At 43.8% G+C, this 22,398-nt stretch overlaps 1 protein-coding gene across 1 annotated transcript in view; it reads right to left on the bottom strand.

The window, feature by feature from the left end:
* The window catches only part of Shc3 (SHC adaptor protein 3), a 135,115-nt gene that overhangs the window by 19,992 nt on the left and 92,725 nt on the right, over positions 1 to 22,398 (bottom strand). The window contains exons 7-10 of the mRNA XM_027409914.2: positions 18,523 to 18,649; positions 5,031 to 5,181; positions 3,607 to 3,694; positions 2,580 to 2,738 (exon numbers count right to left, since the gene is read on the bottom strand). Coding sequence (XP_027265715.1) covers positions 2,580 to 2,738; positions 3,607 to 3,694; positions 5,031 to 5,181; positions 18,523 to 18,649 — 525 coding nt within the window. The remainder of the gene's footprint in view (positions 1 to 2,579; positions 2,739 to 3,606; positions 3,695 to 5,030; positions 5,182 to 18,522; positions 18,650 to 22,398) is intronic.

Consider the following 22,398-nt stretch of genomic DNA (forward strand, 5'->3'; position numbering starts at 1 on the left):
AGCATCAGCACCACCTCCCTAATCACTTATATCACCAGCAGCATCACCCTCATCACTAACATAGCCAGTATCACCACCACTATCATCATTAGCATCACCACCTCTATCATCAATAGCATTGCCACCGCTACTACTATTTAGCAACAGTGTTTCAGGATATACAGACTTAACGTCCATACTTCTAAACAGACAGTGATTTTTTTGACCTGTTGTCTACTTTCTAGTGTCACTTCCCTTATTTTGAGAACAAGAATAGAAATTAATGGGTGGGAGTAAGAGGGCTCTAGACTTCATTTTCCTCAAAGCTCGGCCAAGGCTCTCTTTAGGCTCTCTAGCCAAAGTCACTGGTAAACTGACTAAATTAAACAGTTAAAACAGTCTGCCCATCCCCAAAACCTCCAGCCTGAAGTTGAGAGACACTATAAGAACTCTAGCAGAAGTTAGGTATAGTGGCACATGCCTGTAATTTCCAGCACTAGAGAGGCTAAAGCAAGAGGGCTGCTGAGAGTTCAAGACCAGCCTTAGCTATAGAGTGAGTACCACGCTAACCAGGGCTACAGAGAAATAACTTGTTTTAAAGTAAAACAAAATAAAAAACAAACAATGAAATACAGAAACCCTGAAGCCTAAGCTGAAGACACTGCTTGGAAAACAACCCTACACTTCTTGGTCTGTTTTCAATTTTTTTTAATGAAAAGAATGGATTATGTGATCCATAATTTACCTCCAAGCCCTGCCCCTCAACAGTGTTTGGTGGGAGTTCTGCATGTATGTGAAGCCACAGTGGACCAGGAGAAACTAATTGCAGAAGCTGCAATGTTGCCTCATCAAAAAAGTGCCGGGGTCTATCCTCACCCTCACAAGACACTGGGAACATCAGTGATGGATTGGCAGGGCTGCCTTTGGCACGGGTCCGGGTTATTTAGCCACTACTACTTTCCTTTTCCTTCTCCGCAGAGTAGGGGTGGTGATAGTAAGAACCAAATCTCCCTGTGCATAAATCAGGTAGTAAGTGCCCAGCAAGTGGCAGTCAGGGTCGGTTCTTCCCAACCCTCTTCCATCTATCAACTTCTCAAAGGATTAAAGCCAGAGAGTTTAAGATATGGGGCTGGGAGATTAGCTCAGCTGGTAAAGTATCTGCCTCCCAAGCACAAGGGCATGGGTTTGATCCCCAGAACCTATGTCAGGCCCATGAGGCTAGAGAGATAACTCAGTGGTTAAGAGTAATTGCTGCTCTTGTCGGGGACCTGGATTCAGTTACCAACCCACACGATGGCTCACAACCTCCTTCAATTTCATTTCCATGGGATCTGACACCCTCTTCTGATCTCCACAGCCACCAGGCATGCATGCGGTACAGGCAAAAACACTCAAGACACATAAACATAAAAAAAAGAGGCATGCAGGTGTGTGCTTGCAATCCCAGCAATGAGGAGGTTATGTGGACAGGCAGAGCTACTGGCCAATCAGGCTAATCTAGCTAGCAAGTTCCAGGCCAAGTGAGCGGCCTTGTTTCAAAAACAAGAGAAATGGCTCTTGTGGAGTGACACTCAAGGTTAGCCTATGGTCTACACATACACACACAGGCACACAGGCACACAGGCACACAGGCACACTCACACAAGCACAGCCACCCACATACATAAAGTCCTCTCTCTCCCTCCCTCTCTCTCCCTCCCTCCCTCTCTGTCTCTCTTCTCTCTCTCTCTTTTTCTCTCCATATGTATGTGCATGTATGTATGTATGTATGTATGTATGTATGTATGTATGTATGTTTATATTCATGAGCTTCCAAAACACTTTCCAAGTTCCTTAACAATTTCTACTCATAGCATTTCAGTTCCTGAAGGGCACGTCTGTCTGTCACTGTATATCAAAGAGCAAGTCCACATGACAATGTCAGCTGATACTGTCAAGTCCGGTGGGTTCCTACCTTTCCCTTCATCCTGCTGTACAGCTCACTGCTGAGCCGGCCTCACCCCCTGAATGCATGGGATTGGTTGTTTAAACCCCACCAGAGTAAGGCCATCTGTTTCAGTGCTCCCGAATCTCTTCAGTAATTGGAAAAATGTTTGACACATGGTGAGCACTGGATAAATGCTGGAGGAGGTCGGGAGGAAGAATGAGAGGGGAAATGAGAGCCATTAAATGGATGGGGTAGGGAGGGAAGGGCAAGCAGAGAGGGAGTGGGGAGAGAAGGGGAGGACTGACAGGAAGGAGGAAAGGAGAAAGGGAGGGAGGGGAGGGAAGGAGGGAGGGAAGGAGAGGTGACAGAGAGAAGACACTGTAAACAAGGTATATAGCCATTTCTCATCTGAATGCCCTTGCTGATAGACTGAGCTCTCTGACCATGGTCGAGTCATCTCTATATCCTCTAAAATCATACAACAATTAGCACAACCAATTGATATGCAAATGAACATGTATATTTGTGTCTTCAAGAGGAAAACCAGTTTCCCTAAGAGAGAGGATGTGTAACCCCCAACATCTTACTTGAACCCAATCAAAGTCCAGCAGAAAATCCAGTAGTGATACGGATATCAGATAAAAAGCAGCGTAGAGAGAGCATGGACACCTACTCATGTCAAAGAGGTCCTTGCGTGGGCTGCTCTCGGTGCTGCTGCTTGCTGTGGGCCAAACATGGGGAGGGACTGGCTGAGTGTTGACATAGGTTGGTGTCTCTCCTACTAGAGCCATGTGCGCTTTCCCTTCTGGAGTGCTGTAGATATCCAAGGAACCTGCACCAAAAAAGTGAGCCCTGTTACCTCTTAAGATGGCAACACTGTTCCAGCCTTTGTGACTGGGTTACCCAGAATTCCACAGAGCAGCTCCTCAAGCTTGCAGGTGAGAACATTTACTCATGGTTAATTCTCTCTAAGCCTGTCAGTACCAGCTCTCAGGTAAGATCTTTCCAGTCCTTCATGGCAAAAAAATAAAAAGAAGAATCTGCCGGCCTGGGTGGGCACTGGTGGTTAAAAGCCTTGCCCAATATGGCCCACCATGTTGGTGTTCTAGGACCCTGGGAGCTGAGCATTGATTAACACTGCCTCAATGTGACCTCCCAGTGAGCCAAAGGAGTGCTGAGGCTGGGCCTGGGGGTCTCAGCTGTCTTGTCACCTACAGGTAATGTGGAAAGTGATGCCCAAGAACACCTGTTTGGGTCACTCTTTCAGTGTATGACCATCTCTGCTTCACTTGTGTAGCAGAAACCTTGTTAATGTTCCTTTAGAAAGGTTGGCTACTGGCAAATAGATGAATAAATTCTTGTTTGTTCTGGGAGAACGTATCTACTGGTTTCAAATAAGATCTTGAAGCCAAGTGAGTTGACTCATGCTTGTCATCCAGTTCTCAGAAGGCTACAGCAGGAGGATCACTGCAAGCCCAAGGCCAGTCCAAATTATACAGCAAGACGACTTTGCATCACCAAACACTAAAAGAAACTTAAAAACCAAAAGAGAAATCACATATGAGGCTAGGACATATTGAGCTATGGAGTCTCCGGTGCCTGTCCAATGTTCATTTTCCTGATGTCTCCAGGGACTCTCGCTCCTGCTCACAGGATTCGGAAAGGCCACAGTCAGTGCATCACGTGGTGGGTGTTCTTACCTTGCCTGGTGGGTGCTCGCTGCCAGTCTTCACCAAATGTGTCTCCTAAGTGTCTTCCCTGGTAATAAGTTTGCTCTTTCCCTGCAAACTAGAGACATATGTCAATACTCAGAAAGAAGGAAGTATCTTCTCATTCCTCATCTTTGTGAGCTACGGTATAGTGGGTGGGGCTTCTGGGGGTTGATGCATCCTCTCTGACACCCACCTTTCCATTCCTGCCTCACAGTGGCATTGTATTGACAGATAAGCGTGCATGGTTGTAAAAAAAAAAAAAAAATCCAGTCTCATTAATGCTACAACCCTCTCCTTGTTTTCATGATCCCCTTAATTCCTCCAGAGAGAAGATCTTGTCCCAGCAGCCATCCACTCTCAGAGAAGCACACTCCCTGAGAACCAGGAAGCTCCAGTGTTGGAGTCTTGGTGTCAGTGCTGTCCTAAAATTTTTATTGGCACCAATAACCTTATTATATCCTTATTATGTCACTCAGCTCAACAAGCATATGACCACAAAGGAGAGGGAAAAAATCTTTTAAGCTTCCATAAAAGATGGAGATATAATAGTGTTAGGAAGCAATTTTGAGTTAAAGAGTGTTTGAGTTGGACAGCTAGATGGTTTGTTTTAATTGACAGCTGAACACATCCTAGGAAGAGAGTCTCAATGAGGGATTGTCCACATTCGGTTGGTCTGTGGGAATGCTAACAGGGGGTTTGGCCTTTTAAGTAAGTTAAGGTGGAAAGTCCAGGCCACTGAATGCTGCACCACTTCCTAGGCAGAGAGACCTGAGCTGAGTAAGAGTGGAGGGAGCGAGCTGAGCACAAGCAAGCATGGGAGAATTTGCACACATCTCATCTCTCTGCTCTTGACTATGCTTCTGACGTGACTTGTTGCTTCAGGCTCCTGCCCTGGGACTTCCCCACAGTGTTGGACTATAACCTGGTACTAGAAGCTAGCATAAGTACTTTGTCTCCTCAGTCAGTTAGCATCAGGGTATTTTATCATAGCAACAGAAATGAAACTAGAACAGAGTGGTGGATAAACAAAATAGGAAAAAAATGCACAACATTCCCACACCTTCAGGGGCGGGTCCACTCTTTTCAGGGAACCCACATTATCATGGGCCTTTTAAAAGCCTGGAATCCTGCCATCCCCTCGTTAAGACCACAGCATGGTGGAATTGGCGCTAAGACTTAGGTTACTTTCACTCCTGTCTCAGATGTGGCACGGTGGTTTTGAGGCACTTGGTCAGTGCACTGCAATGTCAAACCGAACCCCCTGCTTGCCATGTGCTTTGTGACATCAGTGGGAAAAAGCCTGTGAAGGATTGTGTCAAAAGCTAAGTGGAAAACCAGCCAGAAATAACACTGAAGAAGATAAATGTAAATGGGGTTTCATCTTTAACCCAAGAAGAGAACCCCAAACTTACCTGAGCTGCATCAGGACCATGGGGTCTGGCTTTCAATCGAGCATCAAGAAATCCCCCTGGAGGAGGCATCTTGCTGGGGACACTGTTGTAGTATGGGTGATCAGGGCCATCTCCCTCCTCTTCAGTCCAAGGCTCATCTAGACTCTGCATTCTGTTAAAAAGATTTTCAGTGAAAAAAAGAAAAAGAAAAAAGAAAGAAGAAGAAAAAGAAAAACGGCCGGACGTTGGTGGTGCACGCCTTTAATCCCAGCACTTGGGAGGCAGAGGCAGGCGGATCTCTGTGAGTTTGAGGCCAGCCTGGTCTCCAGAGCAAGTGTCAGGATAGGCTCCAAAGCTACACAGAGAAACCCTGTCTCAAAAAAGAAAAAAAAAAAAAAGATTTTCAGTGACTGTGACCAGAATTGAGCACACAGGCCGACCTAATCACTCTGACATCAGTGCAGCTATAGAAACAAAACACTGCATATCGTTTAAGTGTGGCCTCTAACACACATGGGTTCATGTGTTGGAGGCTTGATCCCCAAGGTGGTAGTGTTAAAAGGTGGCAGAACATTTAAGAAGTGGAGTCTCTGGGCCACAAGTGAGACGTCTACATCAATCCAGCAGTCATGACCCTCCCGTCCCCCCAAAACTTAGGGACCATTGCAAAAGAGCAGGGTAGAAAGATTGTAAGCCCCAAAGTTTAGGGAGGTCCAGAGCAAACCAATGTCTCCTGCACAAGACAGGGCCACCACACTCATGAACTCACAACACATTGTAGTTAACCTGGACAAGATCAAGCCAGTAAACATTTTAGCATGGTGTATGTATGTGGGGCTGGGCACTGAGCAGCCACTGACAGTTGATGGCTTCTGGGGAGGAACCCTCATTTTTTATGGGTGTGGCCCCTGGCAGGTTGCCTGTGTTCTAGTGGATGCCCCCATACCCATGAGCTCATGGTCAACACAACCCGAAATCATCAGGTTGTTTTAAAAGATAAAACAGAGGACAGGGAGTTGGAAGGGGTGGGGAGTGGATCTGAAGGAGGCTGGAGAGTACAGGAGTGAATATGTTCAAAATACATGATGTGTGACTCTCAATGGATTAATAAAATATTATACGAAAAGTGTGATATAAGAAACAAGTGGAGGGCTGGAGAGTTGGCTCAGAGGTTAAGAGCACTGACTGCTCTTCCAGAGGTCCTGAGTTCAATTCCCAACAACCACATGGTGGCTCACAACCATCCATTATGAGATCTGGTGCCCTCTTCTGGTATGCAGATATACATGGAAGCAGAATGTTGTATACATAATAAATAAAATCTTAAAAAAAAAAAGAAAGAAAGAAAGAAGTGGAGCCTTATGGAAGAACCATAAGCCATTAAGGACATGCCCTTAGGAAGAATCGTGGACCTGGGGGCTCTCTGGCTTCCTGTTTTAAGAAGTAACCTCCTCTTTGTTCTTGGGCACTTACACCATGATGAAATGCGTCCAAGAGGCCCTTGGTACAGCTGAACACACGCCAGCACTGTGTACTTTGCTTCTAAAGGAATGAGCTACATAGACCTCTTTTCTTCATAAGGTCAGCCTGCCCCAGGTATTTTATTATTTTATATTTCTATATGTCCATTTCTATATATTGAGATGGGGTTTCCTGTATCCTAGGATTCTCTTGAGCTCCATATGTAGCCAAGGATGACCTTGAACTTCTGATTCTTTGCTTCCACATCCAAGTACCTAATTTATAAGCATAGGAAGTCACGCCCAGTTTATATGGTGCTGCAGATAGAACCCAGGACCTCTTAGGCACTTTTCCAATGGTATTACACCAAAGAGCTTGCTGTACTACTGAAAAATGGATGAATACTGTACCCATTACTAAGAAAGAAATTAGTCACCATTTCCTCAGCCATCTACATCTTGGGCATCTATAAAAATGAGGTGAGAGGTTGGACTAAATCTGTCTTATTCAGAGATCTACTTATTGGATTATGTTAAGGAAATAATCACCTTTTATTGGAAAATAAAAAAATTATACAAAGAACACCAAAGCGTTAATATACATGTATACATTTCAGTAAGCCATGAAACTTAAATGAAGATTGCCTCACAAAAAATACCAGAGTGTGGACCTCTGAATTATGTTTCATATACTCAAAACTGGCCAGAGATTTTTGTTGGTCTGACTCAACCTTTCCAGAACTGTGGAATTAATCAGAAGCTTGCAGCAACCCAGGGGGTATAAAAACAAAAACAAACACAACAAAAGCCCTGAAGACTGGGAAAGAGCCCAGTGGATAAGAGTGCTACCACATAAGTAAGAGGACATGATTTTTGATCCTGAGCATTCCTCTAAATAGCTAAGCGTTACTGCATGCACCTGAAACTCCCACACCTGAGGTAGGGGGTGAAAGACAGGGGCATTGATGGAGCCTTCTGGTCACCAGCCTAGCTGGAAAACAGTGATCTCCAGGTTCAGTGAGAGATCCTGCCTCAAGGGAATAAAGTAGAGAGAGGTAGAAGATGACACCTGAAGTCTTCTTCTGGGTTCTGGCATGTGTGCTCATGAGTACACACACACACACACACACACACACACACACACACACACACACACTGAGGTTAATGTTAACTGTCATTGATTGTACCTGTGATCACCTCAGAGATGGTCCCTTGGGAATTTTCATGGGGCATTATCTTGATTGTGGTTTGATTAAGGCAGGAAGACCTGCCCACTTGAAAGTAGGACTATTCCCTGGGCAGTGGGATCCTGGACTGTGTAAGATGGAGAAAGCAACCTGAGCACTGACATCTGTGCATTGCTCTCTTATTCTTGTATGTGACCAGTTGCCTCTGCTTCCCTGCCATGGTAACTGTACCTTGAGCTGTGAACCAGAAAACAACTTTCTTCCTTAGGTTGCTTTTGTTAGGGTATTTCAGCACAGCAACAGAAAAGAAACCAAGAAAAACACCCACACACATATAATACACACAACTAAAACATAAACATTTTCAAACAAAGAAATGAACTGTAAGATGAGTGTTGTTGTGGCATCTTAAATGGTCTTGTTTGCATTCCTGTGATAGCCATGTAAGCTAACAGCTATCAATCAATGACAATCATCACCCAAGTAACCACAGAATGGAACAGGAAGGTTCTGAGCCTCTTTCAAAAGCCAGTTCCCAAAAATTTATCATTAGTTTCCCTGTCTGTGGTAGTATCAAAGAAAATGGCCCCCAAAGGAAGTGGAAAGATTAGGAGGTGTGGCCTTGTTAGAGGAAGCGTGTCACTGTAAGGGCGGGCTTTGAGGTCTCTTTTTCTCAAGCTCTCCTCAGTGTAACAATCAGTCTACTTCCTGTTGCCTGCAAGATTTAGGCCTGTCAGCTCCAGCACCACATGGGCCTGCAGGCAGCCATGCCCCCTGCCATGATGATAATGGACTGAATCTCTGTAAGCAAGCCACTCCAATTAAACGTTTCTTTATAAGAGTTGCTGTGGTCATGGTGTCTCTTCACAGCAATAAAAACCCAAACTAAGACACTGTCTGAGCGTTCCTTCCTTTGTGCGCCCAATTCCCCAAGCTGTCTTTTTAAAAATTTACTTTTAATTATCACATAGTAATTTTGCACATTTATTATGGGGTGCTGTGTGCTAACTTGATACATTTATACAACACACACAGTGACCAAATTAGAGTAATTAGCATTTCCATCTCCTTAAGCACTTATCATCTGTTTGTGTTTGCCAAAGCTGTCTTTATTTAACCTGATGCAGAGCTTGCCTGGGGCATCTGTCAGAAATATTCAGAGGCAAATGTTTATCATGTGACCCACATGAAGCTGGGAATAACACTTGGGTCAAACAACTTTTATTAGTGGAAGTAAGTGACAAAGAATATAGTTTATAGAATTAGGGGGGAAAGTCACCAAAACAAATAGCTACAACCAATGGCAATCACAAACCCTAAAATGAGAAGCTGGGATGTTAATAGACTCCAACGTGTTTATCTAGAAGGCTCCACACATTTGCAAGATTCAGCTTGCGTTCTTGCCCACAGGGTGTAACATGGCCCTAAATTCTCGCTTCTGTCCCACCATTAAACACCTCACAAGTAGAAGGTGAAGGCTGGAAAAAAATCGACTGATTCGCCATATGTTGAAGGAGTGTACCAACACATACATGCACACAGATATAGGTACACACACACACACACACACACACACACACACACACACACACACATATATGTGCATATACATACAAATACATATATAGTCTACATACATGTTCATATGCACATGTAAAGCATATATATGCATACACACATACACATGTGTGTATATACATGCACACACATGTAGCCCTTCAGTAAAGACTGACACTAAGTTGTTCAACATTTAAGGGAACCTCTGCATTTACTAGTGAAGAAACGTAGCTAACAAAGCAGAAGCATCAGTAGACATAGGTGACAAAGGTGGATAACAGAATGGATAGAATTGGTTCAGTGAAGTCACTAAAACAACCACAAATATTAACAATATACACCCTGGAGAGAGAAGAAATATGCGTCATCCTTGCAATCTTCTATATAAAAAAAGAAAGTATGGCTCATATACAGGAAAAATAAGTCAATAGAAACTGTCACAAAGGCCTGGAGAGATGGCTCAGAGGTTAAGAGCACTGGCTGTTCTTCCAGAGGTCCTGAGTTCAATCCCAGCAAGCACATGGTGGCTCACAACCATCCATAATGAGATCTGGTGCCCTTGTCTGGTGTGCAGACATACATGCAGGCAGAGTGTTGTATTCATAATAAATAATTAAATCTTTTTTAAAAAAGTAACTGTCACAAAGAAATCATAGACTTAAGGATAAATAAACGAAGATGAAATATGTTCAGTCAACTAAAAGAACTGATGTATAAAACACTCAATATGAAAAACATGCCTCACAATGCCAGCATTCATAAATAAATAAAAATAATAATAATCTATAGAATTGTAAATTCTACCATCACTGCAAACATGAAAAGAAAATTCTAACAACTCACTTAAGCAAATAGCAGGTTTGAGAGGTAGAAGAAGAAAGACAACATTTTAAAATAGCTCAACTGAAACGAACCAGTCTGAGGAACAGAAAAGAAACTAATTAATAAAAGTGCACAGAACCTGAGAGACCTGTAGAAAACCACCAAGAATGCCAATAAGTTTTGTAGTAGAGTCCCTGAAGGAGAGCAGAGACTGAAGAGGGCAGGGAAAGTACTGGCCTCATTATGGCACAAGCCTTCCCAAATGAGCTAAAAGAAAGTGTTGCTCTATACAGCCAAGAGGTTAAAAAAGCTCAGCTTAGATAAACTCAGAGAGACTTAGACACCCTAATGTAACGATTCAAAGACAAAGACGCCATCCGAAGGACAGCAGAGGGAGCTGCTCATGAGAACAAGGGATGCTGGTGATATTAAACAGCTGATTTCTTACCAGAAACAAAGAAAGCCAGAGGCAGGGAAGAGAAAGGTTTCCTGCCATGAGCTCCATATCCAATAAAGCAATACCGCCAAACAAGGCAGAAAATATATTCCAAGGAAAATAAAAACAGGGGAAATGCACTATAGAAAATCTTCTCTTTAGGAAATACTATGGCAAGTATGTTAAGCTGAAATAAGTGAATATCAGTAGAAATTCACAACTGAAGGAAGAAGCAGAAAATAATGGCAAGTCTAATTACACAAAACAGTGTAAGTTCAGTTTTGCCTAAAAGTCTTTTATTCTTCCCTTCTAATTTAAAAATGCATAGAGCAGTGTGACTGTATTGACGAACACACAATGAATAAAGATATAGTTTGCATGACAATACCAGCACAATGGAAGAGCGGAAGAGATGTCACAGTGGTTAAAAGCACGTAGGGCTCTTGCAGAGGACCCAGACTCCTTCCCCAGCACACAGAGTGGCTCACAACTGCCTGTAAATCCAGTCTCAGGGATCTGAAACCCTCTTCTGGCTTCCACGCTGCGCTCACTTGTGTACTCAGGACACACGTTCACAAGTGTGCTCACACAAACACACACACACACACACACACACACACACACACACACACACACACACACTTAAAAACAAGTAATGTGGCCAGGCCTTGGTGACACACACTTTTAATCCCAGCACTCTGGAGGCAATGGCAGGTGGATCTCTGTGAGTTCAAGGCCAACCTGATCTACAAAGTGAGTTCCAGGACAGACTCCAAAGCAAAAGAGAGAAACCTGTCTAGAAAAAAAAAAAAAAGTAAAGTATTTTTTTAATGGGGAAACTGGGGAGTGGTAGAGGGAGGAATAGGGGAGGGAACCATGAAGGATCTGGACTGTTGAGTTGGTGGAGGGACAGAGATGAGAGCAATGAAAGACATCTCTTGATAGAGGGAGTCATTATGGGGCTAGGGAGAAAGCTGGTGCCAGGGAAACTCCCAGGAATCCACAAGGATGACCCCAGTTAAGACTCCTAGCAAGAGTGGAGAGGATGCCTGAACTAGTCTTCTGTAATTAGTTTGGTGACCACCCTAATTGTCATCATAGAACCTTCATCCAGTAAATGATGGAAGCAGATGCAGAGATCCACAGGCAAGCTCTGGGCTAAGCCTGGGAGTCCAGTTGAAGAGGGAGGAGGGATTATCCGAGGAAGGGGGGGGGTCAAGATCATGACCCACAGAGACAGCTGGCCCAAGCTCTCGGGAACTCACAAATTATGGACTGACAGCTGGGGAGTCTGCATGTAGATGACAGTTGTGTGGCTTGGTCTGCTTGTGGGACCCCTGGCAGTGGGAGCAGGATCTATCCCTGGTGCATGAGCTGGCTTTTGGGAGCCCATTCCCTATGGTGGATGCCTTGCTCAGCCTTGATGCAGCAGAGGGGAGGAGCTTGGTCCTGCCTCAACTTAATATGCCAGGCTATGTTGGCTCCCCATGGGAGGCCTTGCCTTACCCTTTCTAAGGAGTAGATGGGGAGAGTAGGAGGATGGAGAGAGAGCAGGAGGAGGGTAGGGAGAAGGAACTGTGGCCGGCATGTAAATGAATAAAAAATTTAAAATAAAAAAATAGTATAGCCGGGCATTGGTGGCACAAGCCTTTAATCCCAGCACTTGGGAGGCAGAGGCAGGCAGATCTCTGTGAGTTTGAGGCCAGCCTGGTCTCCAGAGCCAGTGCCAGGATAGGCTCCAAAGCTACACAGAGAAACTGTCTGGATGCAAACATATAGAAGACTAGAGATAGACCCAAGCCTTTCGCCCTGCACAAAACTTAAGTAAAAATGGATCAAAGACCTCAACATAAACCCAGCCACATTGAACCTACTAGAAGATAAAGTGGGAAATACCCTTGAATTAATTGGTACAGAAGACCGCTTCCTGAACATAATACCAGTAGCACAGACTCTGAGATCAACAATTAATAAATGGGACCTCCTGAAACTGAGAAGCTTCCGTAAGGCAAAGGACATAGTCAGCAAGACAAAACGACAGCCCACAGACTGGGAAAAGATATTCACCAATCCCACATCTGACAGAGGGTTGATCTCCAAAATATACAAAGAACTCAAGAAGCTATTCTCGAAAACACCAAACAATCCAATTAAAAAGTGGGGTACAGAACTAAATAGACAATTCTCAATAGAGGAATCTAAAATGGCTGAAAGACACATAAGAAAGTGTTCAACATCCTTAGCCATCAGGGAAATGCAAATCAAAACAACTCTGAGATACCATCTTACTCCTGTCAGAATGGCTAAAATCAAAAACACCAATGACAGTTTATGCTGGAGAGGATGTGGAGAAAGAGGAACACTCCTCCACTGCTGGTGGGAGTGCCAACTTGTACAGCCACTTTGGAAATCAGTATGGCGACTCCTCAAGAAAATGGGAATCAGTCTACCACAAGATCCAGCAATTCCACTCCTAGGCATATACCCAAAAGAAGCACATTCATATAACAAGGACCTCTGTTCAATGATGTTCATAGCAGCATTATTTATAATAGCCAGAAACTGGAAGGAGCCTAGATGCCCCTCAACTGAAGAATGGATACAGAAAATGTGGTCCATTTACACAATGGAGTACTACTCAGCAGAAAAAAACAATGGAATCTTGAAATTTTCAGGAAAATGGATGGAACTGGAAGAAACCATTCTGAGTGAGGTAACCCAGTCACAAAAAGACAAACATGATATGTACTCACTCATATGTGGACCTGCTTTATGATACATAGTAGTGACCGTGCTTTATCAGAGCTGTTTTTAATGATGTTGCTCAGAATGGTTTCCTTCCAGATGATGATTGAGAAGCTAATTTAAAAAAAAAAAATGGTGCCAGGTACCACAAGGGTAACAGAACTGTGCTGTTTTTCTGGGATTTTGTTTTTTACTTTTTTTTTTTTAATGGAGAGTGCTGGATGTCTCTACAATTTTGTTCAAATGACTGCAGAACCTGGAAAAGCTGTTGCTGCTATTGATGCATAACATACTGCCATTATTGGTCTTTTTATATAAATATACATATGTATATATATATATAAATTATACATATATAATTTGAAAAAAAAAGAAACCCTGTCTCGAAAAACCAAAAAAAAAAAAAAAAGGTATAATGGAGTGGAAGAATACAGCTGTACAGAAGCCAATCTTCTGTATATTAATAAGTTCTTTAATCTGAACTTATAATTATAAATTAATATATTAATTATAATCCTCTGATAACTACTTTAAAAGTAGTGAAAGAGGAAGAAGTTAAATTGATAAAATGTTTATTTGCTTTACACAAAGGAGATAATAACTAGTGTCTAAGAGGATAAAACAGCATAAAGAAAAAAGTAGCTCAACACCAGGAGAAAATCCTAACTTACCAGCAATTGCTTTAAATATAAATGTATTAAATGTTCTGCCTAAAAGGCAGAGGTTGGCAGAACAAATAAGAAAATGATCCAATAATAAGTTTTCTATGAAAAAAACAAAAGGAAAAACAGAAAGTTCAACAATAATATGGAGAATATTATGGAGAATATGGAGAATATGACTGGACTGAAGATTAGGAAATAGAAGTTTGCACACAAAACCTAACCAGACCTAAGAGACATCAATAGCACATTCTACCAAAAACACAGCAGCATGAAATATCTTCTTCCCTACAAAGGGAACATTCCCCAGGAGAAGAATATAATGTTAAGCTTATTTAATAATAAGCTTAAAATTTTAAAGAATTAAAATTTAAAGAAGTATTTTTTTCAGCCCTCTGCCTGCTGCCTGAGAGCCTTCATCTAATAGCTGTTCGAAGCAGAAACAGGCACCCACAGCTAACCACTGAACCATACCTCTGGAATCCAGTTGTGGAGAGGGAGGAGGGATGAGCAAAGGAGCTAAGATGGTGCTGCAGAAACCCACAGAAACAGTTGACCTGACCTAGTGAGAGCATGGAGACCCTAGTCATAGATTTGGGGAACCAGCATTGGACCGAACCAGGCCTTCTGAATGTGGGTGCCAGCAAGGAGGCCAAGACAGTCTATGGGACATCTTACAGTGGAGCCAGTCTTTATCCCTAGAGCACAAATGGACTTTGGGAGCCCATTCCCTATGGAAGGTTACTATTGCAGCCCAGATACAGCAAAGAGGGCCTAGGCCCTCTTCCAAATGACATGACAGACTTTGAGGGTCCCTGGTGGAAGGCCTCACTATCCCTGGGGATGAGTTGGGGGATGGGTTGGAGGGGGTTGGTGGAGAACTTGGGAGGATGAGAGGGGGAGGGAATGGGGGGATGGATGTGTAAATATGAGTGGTAATTAAAGAATTTAAATAAAAAGAAAAAAGTATTTTTCAGATAATAATGAAATCAATGTAGAAATCAAAGTAAACTTATACAAGATTAATAAGATGTTAAAATTAACACATTCCTAAATAAGCAGGTCAAAAAGATTGCAATTAGGAATCTAAAGTATGTCTATAGAATGGGTTCATGGATACAAAAAACAATACATGAAATCAGCTGTATTTTATACATTAATGGTGATAAAAAGAAAAATAAAATAAGAAATCATTGGAGCATCAAAAAGGAAAATTTTAAGGGGAAAATTATGTAATCAAGGTTAGACATACACTGAAAGTTACAAAGCATGTTGGAAAAATACAATCCACAAAATAGGAAAATATTTGTTAATAATATTTCTTTAAGGTAGTGTGTATCTGCAACACCTACACCTCAACAATTTAAAAGAAAGACAACCCAATATTTACAAAATAAAGATTTGAGTAGACAGACAAGTGGCCAGATATCGTAATCAGAAAAATAAAAGTCAAAACAATCATCAAAGATTTTCCTGCCCACTAGGTCAGCCACAATCAAAGACATGGACAACAATGAGTGTTGATGAGGCCTGGAGGAGTGAGAAGCCCCTACAATGCTTATGGAAATGTAAATTGATACTACTGCTCTGAGAAACCATCTGACTATGATAGCCGATGCTTATTATCCACTTGACAAGATCTAGAATCGCCAAGGAAACAAGACTCTGGCACACACCTGTGAGGGATTGTGTAGATGAGGTTATTTTCTAGACATGCCCGTGAGGGATTATCTAGGTTACATTAGCCATTGGCCTTGCCTGTGAGGGATTATCATGCTTTGATTAACAAAGATAGAAAATCCATCCTAATAATGTGTGGTACCATTCCCTGGGCTTGGGTCTCTGGACTGCACAAGGAAGAAGCTATCTGACTGAGGACCAGTATCCATTGCCCTCTGCTTCCCAGCTGTGGATGCAATGTGACTAGCTGCCTCACGTTCCTGCAGCCTTGACTTCCTTGCCATGATGGACTGTACTTCCAAACTGTGAGCAAAAATAGACCCCTCTTACGTCATGTGGACTTTTCAGAGTATATGCAATGGCTCTATTGGTTGTCAACTGGACTACATCTGGGATTAACGAAAATCCCAATGACTGGACACACATGTGAGGGATTTCTTTTTCCTTAATCAAATCATTTGAAGTGGGGAAATCAACTTCCAATCCAGATTTTTGAGGTGGGAAGATCCACCTTTAATCTTGGCCACACCTTCCGATGTCAGCCTGTATAAGGACATGGAAGAAGAAAGCTTGCTCTCTCTTTGCCTGCTTGCTTTCACTCTCACTAGCAAATCCATTCCTTCACTGGCATTAGAATCTACTTCTTTGGGATTCTGGCATTTACTGAAGACCATCTGGGATATCCAGCCTTGTAGACTGAACAGCTACTAGATTCTTGGACCTTCTGTTGGTAGATAGTCACTGTTGGACTAGCAGGACCACACACAGTCTATAAGTCATTCTAATAAATAACTCTCTCTCTCTCTCTCTCTCTCTCTCTCTCTCTCTCTCTCTCTCTCTCTCTCTCTCTCTCTGTTCCTATAGAGAACCCTGACTAATACCTTATCTTATCACAGAAAAAAAGTAGAAGTCAGCTAAGACAGTTTCCCAAATGGTTAGCAAACAGTAGGACCATTAACTCGATAGTTCTACTCTAAGGCATATACACAAGAAACATTTACCTCAAAGCTTGACTACAACCTCATAGTAGCTTTGTTCATACCAGCGAAAGGATGGAGACAATTCAAATGCTCACAAAGGCTTTCATTCAGTTAACAAGTTCACTGTCCATCATTGCGGGAAGTCAAAGAGAGAACTTGAGCAGAAGCCTAGGTGGAACACTGCTTACTGGCTCATTCACAACCCACGCTTAGTTAGATTCCTTACACAGTCCAGAACCACCTGGCCAGGGAATGGTGCTGCCCAGAGTGGGCTGGGCCCCACTGCATCAATTAGCAGGACAATTCCCTACAGACAGATCCACAGCCAATCTGACCCAGGCAATCCCTCAATTGAGACCCTTTTTTCCAGGTGACCCTGGGCTGTGTCAGTTGACAATTTAAGCTAACTAGAGCAGTGGGTTTTCAAAATACAAACAATCCATACCCTTTTGCTACTCAGTCTTTCCACACCATTATAAATTCTGAGAATGCAACCTGTGATGCGTGAGCCCTGTGTGGAGTCTGTAAATCAAATCTCCGGTCACATTAAAAATAAAGAGCTATGATGACGCATTCTCGGGCCAGAGGTGTCAGGCTGTGGCCACTTGCTTCACACCTCCTCCAGCCTCATCCCACCAAACTCATCAGCCTGGGTAAAGTGAGTCCTTACAGGCACAAAGGAGGCCTTAAAGGGAATTTGTCAAGGGAGGAGGAGGGAATAGAGCAGAGCTCTGTGAGCTTTGTGAGTTTGAAGGGAGTAAGAAGCAAACCTAAGGGAAACAATGCTTGTTTGCAGCGAACACACCATTAGAAAGATTCTTCTGTGTACTCATGTGTATGTGGGCACATGTACATAGGTGTACATACATTTGTTTGTGTGTAGGCCAGGGGTCAAGCTCAGGGCTATTTACATTGTTTTTGAGAAAGGGTCTTTCAATGGCCTGGGACTCACCAAGAAGACTGGTCTGAGTGGTCAGTGAACCCCAGATACCCACCGGTTCCCACCTCCCCAGCACTGGGATTACAAGTACACACCACTGTACCTGGCTGGTTTTTGTTTTTAAACATAGGCTCTGGAGAGAAAGCTCAGGTCTTATGCTCACAAGACAAGTGCATTACTGGCTGAGCCACCTCCCAGCCTATAATAGCTTTTCATCATGCAAGTTCTTCATGAAGGTCCTCAAGGGCAGGAGAGCACTGAATGCCCCACAGGCCCCGCATGTCCCACAGTGCTTGTCAGCTTTCTACATCATGAAATATTCTTGCATCCTAAGGAAACTGAATAGCAGACTCTCTCTCGTTCTCTCTCTCTCTCTCTCTCTCTCTCTATATATATATATATATATATATATATATGTGTGTGTGTGTGTGTGTGTATTTATATTTATAATTATCACCTAAGTAGCCCACATTTGGTGTTAACAACTGCTTCTCCATTAAATAGTAAAACAGCTATTAAGTGATTCTTATCCCTGTTTTCCAGATAAAGCCACGGTGACTCAGACAGTTTAAGGATCTTGCCCAGAGCCATATGGCAGATGAACAAGCCCTGAAGTTACTAGGCCACGGAGGCCAACAAAGCCAAAATGATGCTGACAGCAGGTGGCTTTGGCTAACTGTGACAACCAAGAAGATGAGGCACAGCACTTGTGTGGACACAGACCCAGAGAGGGGACCTATGGAAGAATCAAAGGGCTAGAGAAGACACAGCACGACAAAAAAAGTATTAGAATGGAGTTGTTTTTGGTAACCTTGTCTACTGTCACTATAGCTTCAAAAAACATGTTTCCTGCCCATTCAGAGCCATATGTGAGCTTCCATCTGTCGGTTTTCTGCGCCTCTGCCGAGCACCAGGCAGGTGTCTGTGAATTCTGGAAATGCGTGATGATCTGAGTCTGCCTGGAGTGCAGTGTGGGAGGCCGTTTTAAAGGAAAGTTTACAGACCCTAGATAAGCCACTGAGAAAGGCAGGCACAGCTACTCACCGGTCCTGGAGAGCAGGAATCTTGGAGGGACACTGCAGATACTGTTTGAACCGGAGTTCAAAGGCTTGTCCGATGGAGCCAATGACATCTTGGGCTAGCCCATCACAGCACTCCAGAATATGGCAAGCTTGGAGAGAAGGGGACATGTATTCATTAGAGACAGTGCCAGGGCTCTCTGAACCCCTTAACAAAGGGCCCATATGAGGGGCAGAGGAAAAGAGCCACATGCCTCCCTCCTGGTATATCTCTACCAACCCACAGTCTTGTCCCTGTGGGCATCCCATAGTGATGACAGACACGTGAAGTTCTCAGAAGACTTGTCTGCAAAAGTAAAGGTCTTACTTTCAATATTTAAAATTGATTTACTTCCATTTTGTGTGTGTGTGTGTGTGTGTGTGTGTGTGTGTGTGTGTGTGTGTGTGTGTTGCCTTTATGTATATCTACACATCTCATGTATGGGGTGCCTAAAGAGGGCAGAAGAATCCCCTGGAACTGGAGTTACAGGTGGTTGTGCGACACCCTGTGGGTGCCAGAAACCCAGCCTGGGTCCTCTGTAAGAGCAGCAAGTGCTGTGAACCACTGAGTCACTGCTCCAGTCCCTTGGTGGTTCTGATACTCTCAGAATCTATAAGCCAGTGGTTCTGACCTTAATAGGGAAGCAGTATTCAGAAAGAAAACTCAACTCAAACTGGATCTTTCACACAGTTTCCTTAAGGCCACAGGAACCTCAGCAATAGATATAAACTATGCCCCAGGTGGATCTTGATCTGTTCAATGGATGTAGAGAAAGTTGTTTTTTACTTAATCAGAGTAAAGTGCTGACAGCCAAATCTGACCAGAAACACCAAACAGCACAATGTAGGGACTGAGGAGGTAGCTCAGTTGTTGAAGCACTTGCCATGCAAACCTGAGGGCCTGTGTTCAGTCCCTAGGACCCACATAAAAAGCCAGGCCTGATAGCACAGGCCTGCAACTCAGTGCTCGGGTGACAGACTTGGGAGAACTCCTGGAGATCATCAGCTGGCCATGTAGTCTCCTCGGTTCAGTGAGAGAGCCTGCTTTAAAATGTGGTAGAGAGTGTGTCTGTTTCCTTTCCATTGCTGTGGTAAAGTGCTCCAGCAAAAACAACTTAAAGGAAAAAGGGTTCATTTGGCTCATAGTTCCAGGTTAAAGTCTGCCACAGTAGGGAGTCAAGTGGAAAGAAGGTTGAGGTTTGAAAGTGGAATACTCTGATTTAATCCTGGCACACAGTATTACTGAAACCTCACACTGTCTTATAAATAAATATAGCTGAGTGTCAACTAAAAACTAAACAGAGACTAGGAAGACCACTCAGCTGGTTAAGGGCTTGCTACGAGAGCCTGAGGACCGGAGTTCGGATCCCCTGAACCCTCATTAAAAGTTGTGTGCAGTGGTGCACATGTGTGAATCCAGTGCTGGAGAGGCCTGTGCTTGGTGGCTAGCTACTTTAGTCAAATAAATGAGCTCATGGTTCAGGGGGAGACCCTGTCTCAAGAATAAGATGGAGAGCAGACTACTTGTAGACCTCTCTCTCAGTCCTCTCTCTCTCTCTCTCTCTCTCTCTCTCACACACACACACACACACACACACACACACACACACACACACACACACGGAGGGGGAACATGATTTAAAATATTAAAGAAAATGATGTATTAGACTCCAACAAAGCTGGCATGTGGGGAGTCCCATCTCTACAAAATCAATCATTGTGTGGCTCTCCTATTGGTCACCAGCCTCCCGAAACTTCACTCCTGTGCCATCCTGATCTCCTTGAGATGGCTGGTGGTAGTTCCCACATAACTTAATGTCCAGGGAGTCAGGCCTCTTTTCCTTTCCACTGGATTAATTACAGAAGCCATGGGCTCTTAATAACTGAGAGGCAGATATAAAGTACCATTAGAAAAGCATACACCATTATTTTGCAAGGTAACAATGCCTCAGTTTTTCTAACAGCTCTGCATGTCAACCTCAGAGGGAGCCTTGGTGAAGGAACCAAGTACAGATATAGAAAAGCCGGGCCCGTGGACTTTGAAAGGTGAGGATGAGCACAATATGGCTGGACTGTGAAACACCACGGAAGCTGGGCCCTCGTTTGTTCCAAAGCGAAGTGCTTGGAGGCCAGACACATTGGAGACATAGGCTACAGCTTAGTGCCCAGTGTTGCTCTACAGACATCAGAGCATCAGAGTCACACAGAGTACATACGTGTGGGCATACGCACATGAGCTCATGTTTGTTGTGGCATGTGTGCACATGCACGTGGGTGCGTGTTGTCGGGGACCATTCCTCAGTGGACACTCACGTTGTGTTATGAGAGAGCGTCTCTCATTGGCCGGAAACTCGCCAACTAGGCTAGGCGGGCTGGCCAGAAAACCCCGGGATCCTCCTGTCTCCACCACTCAGCGCTGGGATTACAGATGTTGCCACCACACCTGGCTTTTCAGGTGGGCTCTGGGAAATGATCTCATCTTCTTATGCCTGCACCTACACCGCAAGCACATTACCAACAAAGCTGTTTCCCCAGGCCCCAAAGAGCTTTTAAACACATTATTGCCTGGATCCTATCCCCTCAGAGGAGTTGAGTGTTGAGATTTTGCTTTTGTTTTTTAAATAAGACTCCTAAGTAACTCTCAAGTATAGCTCATTTTGGGGACCACTGACCTGGACCTACTAAAGAAGTCTGGAAGACAAAATTGCCTAGATCACTTGCTGTTAATTTGAAACAAAACAAAAAAGAGAATGAACTCCAGCTGCCTCTAATCCAGATAGAGTTTGGGGAGCCAGTGCCTATGTCTCTCCTCCCCCACACTCGCCATGATCTGGGGGAAAGCTAGGATAGTTAAAAGGGCTGGCTTCTGTGGTGGGTTCAATTACGTCCCCTGTTTAAAAAGAAAAAGTTGGGGGGGTGGTAGGGGAGGAAGGGAAGGAGAAGGGAACTGGGATTGTCATGTAATTCAATCTTGTTTGTAATTCAAATGAAAAAAAAAGAAGAAGAAGAAAAGAAAAACTAACCCCGGGACCCTAGAAGGTACCCTTCTTTGGAAAATGGGAAATTTCAGATGTAACTAGTTAAAAGGAGGTCACAGCAGGAAAAGGGGGGCCCTGAGCCTCCTTGGACTGTCGTCTCTACAGTCACAGACTAAGGGAGTACACCACATTTGGATGAGTTTAAGTGGTGCACCTGCAAGCCAAGGGATAGTGAAGATCGCCTGTAATGACAGAAGCCAGAAGGAGGAAGGAGGGATTTCTCCTCCAGGACACAGTGGGAGCCCATATGGTCTTGTTGACACCAGGAACTGGACATCCAGCCTCCGGAACTGTGAGGCAACATGTCCTTGTTGCTTTAAACAACTTAATCTGTGTTTGCTGCCTTAGACAGTAAGCCCAGCCTGTAAGCCTGCAACAAGAGCTTTTGCTCAAGTGGTCTGGGCAGCCGTCCTAACTGTCACAGGTATAAGCCTGCTCACCTGGGCCAGCACTGGCTATGCACAGTCACCTGAGAAGACCAAGTATGAGTATTAATGCTAACAAAGCATCTCAGGGCCCTCACAACCCTGTCCCTTCTCTCCTCAGACCTGTCTAACTCTTTAAAGAAAGGCCAGAGTGGCTGTTCAGTTGGTGAAGTGCTTGCCTTAGGAGTACAAGGACCTGAGTTTGACTCCCCAGAACCCAGCTTTAAAAACAAAACAAACGAGCCGTAGTAGTGGCACACGCCTTTATTCCCAGCACTTGGAAGGCAGAGGCAGGTGGATCTCTATGAGTTCAAGGCCAGCCTGGTCTACAAAGCTACACAGAGAAACCCTGTCTCAAAAAAAACCAACCAACCAAAAACAGGCATCACAGGACAAGAT

This window comes from Cricetulus griseus, chromosome 3 (genome assembly GCF_003668045.3).
Source record: "Cricetulus griseus strain 17A/GY chromosome 3, alternate assembly CriGri-PICRH-1.0, whole genome shotgun sequence".
Lineage (NCBI taxonomy): Eukaryota > Metazoa > Chordata > Mammalia > Rodentia > Cricetidae > Cricetulus > Cricetulus griseus.